This window comes from Protomyctophum parallelum, assembly GCF_964188405.1.
Source record: "Protomyctophum parallelum genome assembly, chromosome: 11".
Lineage (NCBI taxonomy): Eukaryota > Metazoa > Chordata > Actinopteri > Myctophiformes > Myctophidae > Protomyctophum > Protomyctophum parallelum.
The window spans coordinates 14,454,841-14,467,606 of NC_139707.1; the positions used below are offsets into that span (position 1 = coordinate 14,454,841).

A 12,766-nucleotide genomic window follows, 5' to 3' on the forward strand; every position below is an offset into this window, starting at 1 on the left:
CTCTCGTCTCTCGTCTTGATGCGCAGCCGCAGTTCGGTTTTTCTCCTTGCATTGCGCTTGCACAATATATTTCAATGTGCCAGTGTAATAATAATAATAATAATAACCAGTAAGACGCCCTGAGGGCGAGAAGCGACCTAGGTCACTTGCAGTTGCACGCATCCGCCTGGGTGATGGCAGACGGCAGACTGCTGGGCGAGCTCTGCCACTTTCAAGGCATGGGAGGTCAGATCAACATATGGAATGAATTCTGTACTGTCTTGAGTGTACAGGGTTTGATGAAGAACGGATAATAATAAAACAACTCATAACAATTTGTTGAACAAACATCTGAACATTAATGATTGATTGAACATTTTATTTCACAGTAGCCTATGTAGAACGGGTAGGCTACATTTCAAACAAAAGCACAAGTAAAGACTTGTTTAGAATAAAGACATACAAATATACCGGTAGGCCTACACTTCTATGAAAAATAGGAAATCATCATGAAAAGAAAGTCAGAAAGGGAAAAACATGTACAGTAGGCCTATGGGAAAAAAGGGGTAGACTTTTCATTTCGAATTGCAGCACAAATACAAATAGCCTACCAAATTATAGAGATATAGTTTTATTTACAAACTATTTGCATATGCAGCTTTGCAAATGTACAATTCAAAATAAATACATGGAATTGAAGATGTTTCTATCATGTTTTGGTCAGAACGACGAGGGCACCAGGAAATGATTCCCCATTCATTTTTCCCATAGACATTTAAAAAAGTTTTTATTTAAAGACATTTAAGCCTCGTACAAAGCCAACAGCCGAGTTGACAAATCATGACAATAAACACATTTTTTTGGGCCGAACAAATAATTAGAAAGAAGAAAAACTAGTGTTGTACCCTGCCCTTTTTTTCCCTTCTTTTTAATGGGGGAATTAATTCCTGGTGAAGAGAAGAGGTTTGCTCCAATGGTGTTTTCTTTTATTTAAAACACCATAATATAAGGCCTCTTTTAGACGGCGACGATCTCCATATAACACGTCAAAGTCCTGTTGCATTCTCATTTTTTCTTACCCTTTACACGAGAATGCACATGTTATGATATGATGTGCTATTATGCTATACTGTCGCTAGGTGGCGATAACGGGCTGCCAAATAGACAGGTCACCCACGTACAAGAAGAAGAAGCCCTTCACGCAAGCCTGAGCAACACGGCTCTGGGCGCGCCACGGGATGGTATATATTTTATAATACATTAGGCTACATAAACGCTGCTGCCGCGGCTGCCGTCTATCACAAGGCTTTTTATTTACATCATGGTTTTACATTCAACATCGCTGATGAGCAGCACTTTGTAGGCGAGGAGGGAGGCTTGTTCAGGAACTCCATTATATCATAATTATATGGCTCTGCATCAATGTAATAAACATATGTGCTGTGAGCCAACGTGAGCCATGATGTCATACGTTTTGCGGATTTACCGTTTTGCCTGTTTATATGGAGACCATAGGAAACAGCGTTCTCAAAGATTTCCACTCTGGGAGGTGGTTTCACTTCGTTGCGTTTTCACCTCCTGAGAACACGGTTCTCGTCTAAATGACAGCAGCAAACGATACTTTATTTTGACGTTTTATATGAACACCATCCTCGTGTAAATAGCACCTAAGACACGACGTTTCGGCCGCAGGCGGCCTTCATCAGGTGATAGTAGTTAGTACAGTATGTGAGTGACATGAATATGACATGAATATGACAATAAGTATGAGTAACCTGGTTAATTCCTGGAGCCTCGCAGTTCTGAAAGGGGGCGGGACAGCGACGCTCTATAGTACCATGTAAATGGAAGTGAATTAAAATGCACTCCAAGTTGTGTGCTGCATGTCATGTGACCCCCTCTACTCCCTTCCTGTCTCTCTCTCCCCGCAGCCCGCTGTGCCGTACAATGAAGCAGACATGACAAAGTCTCCACAAAAAACCTATTGAAGTTCCCGTTTCCAGATCCTTGTAAGAAACACTTCCAGCAAAACAACCTGAAAGTCCTCCTTCTCACCACATTTCAATCTCTCCTGCCTCACCATAATTCCTTCCTAATTGTTTTTGCAGTTATCTTCCTCCATTTTCGCCTCCTGTAGCACATACGGCGTGTCCGCTTGTTCACTGCAGTGCACCCCTCCTTGCTTCAGAGGGAGCCCTTCTCCTTCACTTGTCACCTCTGACAGGATGTGGAAAACCTCCTCAGGGGGCGTAGACTTGTGCAGGGCCAAGTTGGGGGGCTTCAGCAGGTACTGAGAGAAGAGATAGGGTTGATAAGGTTAGAAGGTCTATGTTTGGTGGCAAATTAAATATTCAACTTAGATGTATGAATGAAAAAACACTGTCTGTTTAATAAATAAATAAAAATCTACCGGTATTCGTATTGAACCGTTCAGTAGGAGGATTTCAGTGGTCTTTTTTTTCCCCCATCAACTTCTCTGCGTTCAACCAGACCCATTGAAAGAGAGCCGTCTCAATGATCTTTGATTTAGTTTGTACTTTGTACTCGCATGTATGTGCTCATTCAAAGCACTAAATGCCGAAAATGGCGGTGATTTCGGCATACGTCCCTTCTTGGGTGTAAATCACGTTGATAAATGAAGGCCTTGATCCAGAAAAGATCCGGGCCTTGATCCAGCAGAGGTTGAGAACTTCTGCTCTAATATCTGCCTTTTAAGTTTAGAGAAGTCAAAAGTTGTGTTCCATTGGAGGTGTAGGGGTAAAACTGAATATAGTCTATGTGAACAGGTATGCAACGCTGTGACGGCCCCCTGTGTATATTATATATTGTATTGTACTATATATTAGGGTGTATAGTATATTATGATATATTATATTATGTAGTTTATATATTATAGTTGTTATTCACTTTGGTTAGTAGTTTGTGGTTTACTTTGCTTATTCTAATTTCTGTTCTCCTCCTCTTGCAGTGGATTGGGGAGCAGAGCTGTGCCGACGCCCTGTATTTAAGCCTGTCTCCCCAGTCCCTTCCTCAGCTCTGTACTATTCAGTTCTCCTCTGCCCCAGTTCTCCCACCATGCACCTTTTCAGCATTTGAGTTAATACATACAACACGCACACACATCTCACTCATGCATACACGCACCACACTACTGACACTGACTACTGATTTCCACACCTCATCTGTTTGACTTTGATTTGGGTATGATTTAACTTAATTCTTATTTTTGATTACTTAAATAAATTAATATTTCATGTGAGTACTGTGTCTCCCCTTTATTTTTGTTGTGTACTTGGCTCCCCTAGGCCAGGTATCTAACAAACGCACACGCATACGCACACACACGCACACACCTCTTTGATGTGCTGGGGTAGAGAGTCTTTAGGACACCAGAAGTTGGATATGTTCATCCTGTACACCACCGCCAGCACCACCAGAGCCACCACCGTTGCCATGACAACAACCGTCACTACCGCTGCCACCCAGGGAGCCTCTTCTTCTGCAGATAGAGGACAGGTGGACCAGGAAGGATTACAATTATTAGAACTATTACAATTATTATTACAAATGATTGATCAATCCACCCCAGTGTGACATGCATTATTATGTTTTCGAGTATAAAATAATTTCTTAAATGGTTAATGATAATGTATGTACCGTAATAATCCAAATCCTGTAAAGTAACAAGTAACATTACGTAATATTTTGAAATAATTGTAGTGGAGTAAAAAGTACAATGTTTGCCTCTTGTTCTATTGTAAGTGTAGTACTTAGCACTAGTGTAAAGGACCAATAACTCACTGCTGCTGGTGCTGTGGCAGGTGATGCTACTAGGCAGACCCGGCCTGGGGTTTCTCGATGTGTGGATCTGGACTTGCACACAGTACCTGGTCCTCGGATGCAACTCATGAAGAACCACAAAGTTCTGCTGGATCCCACTCAAGCTTTGAGCCTGTAGAGGGCAGTGTTGTACAGTAAGTCAATGGCCATCCATTTACTGTCATACTGAATGGATGTAGTGTCTATAAATGTATCGCCTACTGTCTAAATGGATGTGGTGTCTAATGTATAGTCTAGTCTACTGTCTGAATGGATGTTGCGTCTAATTTCTAGTCTACTGTCTGAAAATGGATGTACTTTGTAATACATGGACCATGACATACTGTATGAATGCAGCATGATGTAAAAAATTACTGTCTTATGTCATTTTATTGTGTCTTGAAGGCACAAGTGAGTGCACTGAGGGGAGTGTATGAACTGTAAACAGACCTTTTCCTGGTGTCCTTCCTTCCAGTAGGTGATGTTATAGGTGACATGGCTGTAGGTACTCTTCAGTGAAGAGATCCTGAACACTGGGTCCGTTATACTGACTTCCATATTAGACCCGCTGCTCATTGCAGACACTGTAGGTGGGCCAATGGTAGCTGTGGGTGTGAGGGGAAAGGATAATGTATGGTGAGAAAGAAAAAATAAAGAAAAACATAAAAAGATTAAATATGGAGATACAAGGTTTCTGTCCATTACAGATGACATGGAAAACAAGCCTATAAATAAAATGGCCTGAGTGGATTTACTGAAGTGAGTCATGAACTCAGTCTCTCGGGTAAGGCATTACACATAAAACGAGTCAGACCCCGAGGCTGGCATTGATTCAACCCTGAATATTCCAGCCTTGTTGAAACTAACCAGGATCAAACCTATAGCATCGGTCTAAAAGAAACATAATATAGATCCAATCCATAACAAACACAGCATGCACTCACTGTCTTTATCCAAGGTGATGGGGCTGCTCTCCACCCAGACGGACCGATCTGCTCCCAGCTCTGCTCTCACCCTGCAGGTGTATGTGCCATACACCGTGCCGTGGTCGGTGAAATCACAGCTGAGTCCTGCATTGTTCACACAGCCTGTAGTCACTCTGTAGTCACTCACTGATGTTCTGAGAAAACAATTGAAGCTGTGTGAATGCGTACCGTTTTGACTTTGGGAGTTTTAAATCACAGTGCTGTGGCCCACCCAACTGACCACTTAACAGCCAATCGGTGCGTTCTCAAAGCAAATCAGATTTTTATAAGCGTATATAAACATGTTCATTAGTTGTGTTATTGCTTTTCAAATAAACTAAACTAAACTGTTCATTAGTTGCGTCATTACTTTTCAAATAAACTAAACTGAGTTCCTATTTACTGTAGCTGTATCACAATGAAAACTCGGGTTGGTTACTTGGTAATGTCTGCACTATAGTGACCGTGGAGCTGAGGTGTGTTTCCTGACTGGAAACAAAGCAGTCATTCATGGAACTGTGAAGTCAGTGGGCGTGTCCTTCTTTCCCATAAAAAGGAAGTTTCTCATATTTCACTGTAAAAGTGTACAGTTACAGTTTTGTGACTGTTTAGAAGAGTGCCACAGTCTGCCTTATGTTTTCTTTTAACACAAAATTGTTCACGTAACTTGGGTATTTATTTATTTCACCTACACCAATTGGTGTTGCTTCTCTTCTCTCTTTCAGTGTTTTAATTATTTTTCTCCCAGTTTTGATTATAACTTTGCATTATGTTTTACTAAACCAAACCAAAGTAAACTAGAAAAAGTGCCCTTCTGGGCACAGGTCTTCACCAGGAGGATAGGAGTGTGTGTGTGATGTTTGGCAAAATGTTTAGGAGCAATATAAACGTGTGTGTGTGTGTGTGTGTGTGTGTGTGTGTGTGTGTGTGTGTGTGTGTGTGTGTGACGCGGCGTGGCCTGTTGTAGCGCCACCATGAGGCTGATTTGAAAACTGTCAAGTGGCATTTCTTCCAAAGCCTAGTGGGAATATGCATGCACAGTTTCACCACAATCGGACGCTGCGTTGAGTAGTTGTGGCGATTTGTACAAAACGGGTACAAAGCGGGCTACTCCTGAAAAGTTTAGAAGCCAATCGTAGCCAATGAGGGTGGATTATGAGAAATCAAACAACCCCGTCTTGATCACATGACTATGGAGAACATAGACAAACCTACTCACATTCTCAACCATACCCTTGACCTCATTCTGGTCTATGGTATTACAATAGAGCACCTCACAGTTTTTCCACAAAATCGTGACCTCTCTGATCATTATCTGATCACCTTCGATTTTACATTGATCAATTATACACCACTGGACAAAAATGTCCTTGGCAGAAGTATATCTGAGAGCGCTTTAAATAAATTCAAGGAAATAGTTCCATCAGCCATCAACTCAGTATATTTCAACAAAATAGAGGACCTCCACACATATAGTCCTCCTCAACTCGATCAACTTGTTGATAGTGTCACATGCTCATTTCAAATTACACTTGACTCTGTTGCTCCCCTGAAAAGGAAGGTAATAAAGCAACAAAGGCTAGCCCCATGGTACAACTCGGAAACTAGAAACCTCAAGCGAACGTCTCGCAAACTTGAAAAGAAAATCGCGCTCAACCAAACAGAAAGAATCATGTATAGTCTGGCAGAATAGCCTCAAAATATACAAAAAGGCTCTCGACACGGCCAGAGCCACCTATTATTCATCCCTAATAGAGGAAAACAAAAGTAACCCAACGTTTATTTTTGATACTTTGGCAAAACTGATCCACGTATTCCTACAACTCTCAATAGTAACGGTTTCATGAGGTTCTTCAATGGCAAAATAGAAACTATCAGAGATCAAATTGATCTACAACTACTCTCGGCTCCCACTGGACTGCCCCCAAATATGGTGGTCTCAGAGATGGCCGCACACCCAAATATATATATGGATAGTTTCTCTCCAATCGAGCTCTCTGATTTCACTTCAATGATATCTTCCTCAAAATCAACGACATGTACCCTGGATCCAGTTCCGACTAGATTACTCAAAGAGGTCCTGCCTCCGGTTGGTACATGCCTACTCAATATGATCAATATGTCCTTGGTGACAGGCTACGTGCCACAATCTTTTAAGGTAGCGGTAATCAAACCTCTACTCAAAAAGCCTACTCTTGATGCAGGCATTCTAGCTAACTATAGACCTATATCGAACCTTCCATTTCTCTCCAAAATTCTCGAGAAAGCAGTCGCCAAACAGTTATGTGACTTTTTACATAACAACAATTTATTAGAAGGCTTTCAGTCAGGCTTCAGAGCTAACCATAGCACTGAGACGGCATTGCTGAGAGTTACAAATGACCTCCTGACTGCAGCAGATAATAACCTCCTCTCCGTGCTGGTGTTGCTGGACCTTAGTGCTGCATTTGACGCTATTGACCACCACATTCTGCTACAGAGACTGGAGCATCTGGTTGGCATCAGGGGTACCGCACTGAAATGGTTCGAGTCCTATCTGTCTGATCGATTTCAGTTTGTAAATGTCAATGATGGCTCCTCAACACGTGAAAAGGTCAAATATGGAGTCCCACAAGGCTCTGTGCTTGGACCAATACTTTTCTCCTTATATATGCTCCCTCTGGGTAACATCATCAGGGAACACTCTATACATTTCCATTGTTACGAGGACGACACTCAACTATATCTATCGATGAAACCGAACGTAACGGACCAATTAGTCAAACTTCAAGCATGTCTTAAAGACATAAAGAGTTGGATGACCCGTAATTACCTACTCCTCAACTCTGACAAAACGGAAGTTATCGTGATCGGCCCTAAGCCCCTAAGAGACAAGCTAGCCGATGAGAACTTTTCCCTAGATGGCATTACCTTGGCCTCCAAGGCCATTGTAAAGAATCTGGGAGTTACCTTTGATCAAGATATGTCTTTCACATCTCACATCAAACAAATCTCAAAGACTGCCTTTTTTCACCTGCGAAATATTGCAAAGGTTAGGCACATCCTGTCCAAAAATGACGCAGAAAAACTTGTCCACGCATTTGTTACCTCAAGGCTGGACTACTGCAACTCGCTATTATCAGGCTGCCCAGGTAAGTCTCTGAAAATCCTACAGCTAGTTCAAAATGCTGCGGCGCGTGTGCTGACAGGTACCAGAAGAAGAGACCATATCACTCCTTCACTGGCCTCCCTACACTGGCTCCCGGTAAAACACAGAATAGAGTTCAAAATTCTTCTCCTCACCTACAAAGCTCTCAATGGTCAGGCACCACAATATCTCAAAGATCTCATTGATCCCTACAAACCAAATAGAACACCAGTGCGTCTACAGTATGCAAAAATGCTTACTGTCCCAACAATATCAAAAGTTACAATAGGAGGCAGGGCGTTTAGGTCCCAGGCACCTCAGCTGTGGAACCTTCTCCCGGCTTCGGTCCGTGGGGCTGACACGCTCTGCACATTCAAGACTAGGTTGAAAACCTTTCTCTACGACAAAGCCTATAGCTAGACTAGACCTGTCTCCAAGTCTAGCTGGATACCATAGTTGTACATTGTTGTGTGGGTCTGTCTCCCAGCAGTACTTGTAATATACACTATATAGGCTCCAGTAAGGACTGCCACTAATCCAACATCCGGGGAATCTCTCCCCGGAGTCTCTTTTCGTCCTCCCCGTCGCAGTTCTGTGGACCTCTAATATTAACCCCCAACTGACTGCCGAGTGTGACCGTGGATCAGGCCTCTTCATGGAGCCCACCAGAAGTGTGACCCGGACCCGGCCTCACAGAGCTCGACCTCGACCAGATGTGGACCAGACCCCTCCACGGAGCCCACCTGTCTATTTCTGTCTATCTCTCTCTCTCTCCCATCTGTTATCCACAGATCCGTGCAGTTAGAGGTAAAAACACTTTTCGGCCAGTTATAGCGCCACCATGAGGCTGAGTTGAAAATGTTCATGTGGCATTTCTTCCTCTGCCTATTGGGAATGTGCGTGCACAATTTCACGGAAATCACACAATGTGTTCATGATTTGCAACATTTTGTTTGAAACTGAGCACTCCTGCGAACTTAGCCAATCAGGATGGATTGTGAGAAATCTGAAAGACCCGTTTCGTTGAATGGCTCTAGAGAGACTGTGTACCAATTTGCGTGATGTTTGGACAAAATCTGTAGGTGTACTGTCCAAAAACTTGCTGTTCAGTGTTCACAGACGGACGGACACACGGACGGACGGACGTAGTGCAAAACATACTCTCTCCCCATGCCTTCGGCTGGTGCAGACAATTAAGGCTATTAACTGTCACTCACTGAAGTATTCAGTCAAGTTTATTGATGTTGTCAAGATCGAGACACTCTGTAGACATACTATATCACATTCACTGTCTCGTCTCCCTCTCATATTTCCTACTCTGTCTCCCCACGACCATCCCCCTGAGTCAATCCTACACTGTCTCCCTCTCTGGCTGTATGTCACAGCACCAAATGTATATTCTAGACTCCAGAAAATGCATTGAATTAATTATGCTCAAAACTAACACTATAAAGTAGAGTCCATTCTCAGTGAATGCATCGTCTACTCTGTACTCACTTGTACTCTGCCGTGTAGACCAGCCCACCGCTGGTGTTGAGTGATGCATCCCACCTCAACACCAGGTCCATGTTGTACGAGCTGAGGCTGACATGTCTGGGTGGCAGTAGAACTCCTGCAGTAATGCCAGAGACAGGATCATAGGCAGTGGTGGAAAAGTACTCACATTTATTACTAAGTAAAAGTAGCAATACTGCAAAGTATAGAAACATTATTTTACAACTTAAGTACCGGAATGCTAAATGTACTTGAGTAAAAGTATTGCTACCAAAAGTACTTAAAGTACCAGAAGTAAAAAGTAGCCATTATTCAGAATGTCCCATTTCACAGGTTTCAAGTGTATACAAAATATTTTGAAAATACTCTACAATCTCACGATGTGACGCGTTGTGAGCTTTTTGTAATAATAATCAACATCTGAAAAGTAACTAGTAATTCAAAACCACTTGTAGTGGAATGAAAAGTACAATATTTGCCTCTGAGATGTATATAGCAGGCCTAGTGGAGTAGAAGTAAGTATTGGAAATTGGAAACACACTTTTTTTTAAATCCTCAAAAGTGTACTTAGTAAATGAACTTAGAGACTTTATACATACACTGTAGGACATAATATAACATGAAGAATTCAGTGTTTTTAAAGCCTATATTAGATGTGACTTGCTTGTGCTGTTGATAATAGCTTCATAGCTCCATAATAGCTCCATAGCTCCAGTCATCACCCACATAGTAAACCTCTCCATCAAAAAGGGACAGGTCCCCCAAGATTTTAAACTGGCCAAAGTAACCCCCCTGTACAAAAAAGGGAGTAAATTAGAACCCGGCAACTACGGCCCTATTCCTATTCTAAGCTCCATCTCGAAAGTGATGGAAGAAATATTCTATGAACAGGTTGAAAAGTATCTTGCCACTAATAAATTGCTGTACGAGTTCCAATCTGGTTTCAGAACATCCCACTCCACTGACACATGCCTCCTCTATTTGAGCGACCACATCAAACACGAGGTGGATGCTGGAAAATACTGCGGCATGGTCATGCTGGACCTCCAAAAGGCTTTTGACACCGTGAACCACTCCATACTGGTTAACAAGCTTAAAGCTATTGGTTTTGATAACACATCAGCAAGCTAGATGCAATCCTACCTGGAGGGGAGAGAACAGATGGTGGAGGTGAACGGAACACTGTCCCCCCCCTTCCCAGTGAGCTGTGGCGTCCCACAAGGAAGCATACTAGGGCCTTTACTGTTCCTAATATATGTTAACGACATGACATCAGCTTGTGACTGCAACTTGTTCCTGTTCGCAGATGACTCAGCACTGCTGGTCTCGGACAGGAACAAACTGCAGGTTGAAAAGACCCTCAGCTCTGAACTCGGTAGAATATGCACCTGGCTCGCTGATAACAAACTATCCTTACACCTGGGAAAAACTGAATCCATTCTCTTCGGATCAAATAGTAATCTCAGCAAGGCAGATGGCTTCTTGGTTAGAGTGGGTGACAATATTATCATACGTAAAGATGAAATTACCTACCTAGGTTCCATCCTGGAGGCCAATCTTTCCGGTGATAAAATGGCCACCAACGTAATCAAAAAAGTCAATCAAAGAACAAGATTCCTTTACAGGATCTCCTCACTGGTCAACAAAAACACCTTGAAGACCTTAACAGGAGCCCTCGTACAAGGGTTCTTTGACTATGCATCCACCTCTTGGTACCACAGCACCTCAAAGGCCCTTAAAACAAGGCTCTAGACCTCTCAAAACAAACTGGTCAGGCTCCTACTTGGCCTCACCCCCCGAACCCACCTCACTCCTGCCCACTTTGACAGGCTGGGATGGCTTAGGGTCGACGACAGAGTACAGCATCTTGCAATGGGTCTGCTCCACAAGATTCGATACACCACCAAGATACCCATGTACCTGTCTAAATACTTCCTTAATGTAAACGAAGTCCACACCCACAACACCAGAGGGAGTGCAACAAACCATGTACAACCCAGATTCGGCACAAACAAGGGACTAAATTATTTTCGCTCCTATGCCACCAAAATGTGGAACGCCCTACCAACAGTCATTAAGACATGTGAATCCCTTGACTCCTTCAAAACCGCTCTCAAAGGGCACCTACGGATGGCTGCCCCCCCACCCCCCCCCCCCCCTTTCCCCCTCACTGTATATGTATCTTTTCCCTTTTTGCTTACTATATGATGAATTCCTGTTCTGTTCTTTAACTACATAGAAGTGTCTATTTGTATGTCTCTAAATGTTTTGATGAATTGAACAATGTGGACCCTGCTGTAAACAAGTGTAATGCTTAATTGGGTCGTCCACTCACAGTTAACAGTCTTTGTATTGAGTTTGTGCTTGAAATGTACTGTAATTCTACAAACTGTTAATAAATATTTCAATCAATCAATCAATAATTGTATTTAATTAGGCTACTATTAAAAAATGTGTAGGGATTATAGGGAAGGCCGATATTTCACCAAATACCTCGATTCAATATTGGGGAGATGATTATGGATGCTTTCACAAAAGGTCATAGCCATTCATTTATTTAAAGTGCAGCCTTTAAAAACAGATTTGTGACTCATGATGCCAGCCTTGCCAGGATATTCGCTCCTGTCTAGCTTTCTGTATTTATGAATAAATAGATCAATAAATAAATAAAACAGGTCACCTGAAAATAGTATTTTTTGGACAAACTCGATCGTGTCCGTTGTAATTATTTTCTCTATATACATAAATATTATACAGCAAATCGTTGCAATGAAACGTAGGCCTATGTCAAACTCAAGAGTCCAGTCAGTTAGAAATTACAAATTACATATAGCCATGGATCACACAACGGCCATTTGTCATGACATTACGACAGACATCATGTACAGGTATATCAACAACAGCAGTCTCTCAGCCTCTCTCCTCCGTTTGTTTATTTAAACACAGAAAGAAAACACAGTCACTGTGAGTCACATAATTATATTACCTTGTCCTTTTGATCCGCAAAGTGTTGAAAATGCCCAGATAATTATTGTCAAGATCACGGGTGACATTTCCTTTCGCTGTGCTTTAGCTTCGTGTAGTTTTTACAACACATGAGAAGTTCATGTTCCTTCCTTGTAGTTCAGTCATTCTGTTCACTGGAAACGAAACTAAACCTTCACCATGACGTCCACGAGCCGTGGTAACACAGAAGTTGGCGACCTATCGAATTCCGTGACCACGTGTTGCACTGAGATTGGTTCCCTGGCTGTTTATTGTGGATGGTTATTCTCCAATCTGGGAACCCATCGACAAAAGAAACAAACATTTAGGCTAGGGTTCAAGTGGTTAAATAAAAATAATAATCAGAGCTGCTTTAACAAACAATATGTAGCTGAAT

The 12,766-nt window shown here is 42.3% G+C and overlaps 1 protein-coding gene across 2 annotated transcripts; it reads right to left on the reverse strand.

Annotated features, from left to right (window-relative positions):
* Window positions 1-1,708: 1,708 nt before the first annotated feature.
* LOC310866599 (interleukin-10 receptor subunit beta-like) lies at window positions 1,709-12,542 on the reverse strand. 2 transcript variants are annotated; one of them, XM_083776259.1, is made up of 7 exons: window positions 12,371-12,542; window positions 9,388-9,502; window positions 4,743-4,918; window positions 4,249-4,403; window positions 3,781-3,931; window positions 3,333-3,478; window positions 1,709-2,269 (listed from the first exon to the last, which is right to left on the reverse strand). In XM_083776259.1, exons 1-7 carry the CDS (start codon window positions 12,435-12,437, stop codon window positions 2,072-2,074), a joined length of 1,008 nt encoding a protein of 335 aa, XP_083632385.1. In that variant the 5' UTR covers window positions 12,438-12,542; the 3' UTR covers window positions 1,709-2,071. The 2 variants fall into 2 exon arrangements, with proteins under 2 accessions (XP_083632385.1, XP_083632386.1); XM_083776260.1 differs by lacking the exon at window positions 9,388-9,502 and having other exon boundaries at window positions 4,743-4,835; window positions 4,868-4,918; window positions 12,371-12,508.
* Window positions 12,543-12,766: the final 224 nt, after the last annotated feature.

Bases quoted from the DNA above. Each gene is read 5' to 3' on its own strand.
- LOC310866599 (XM_083776259.1), bottom strand. From the start codon at position 12,437: ATGTCACCCGTGATCTTGACAATAATTATCTGGGCATTTTCAACACTT. The intron at 4,919-9,387 runs GTGAGTACAGAG...TTGTTTTCTCAG, and splicing joins GTCTACACGGCAGAGTACAA to AACATCAGTGAGTGACTACA. The intron at 2,270-3,332 runs GTGTGTGCGTGT...CTCTTCTCTCAG, and splicing joins TACCCCAGCACATCAAAGAG to TACCTGCTGAAGCCCCCCAA.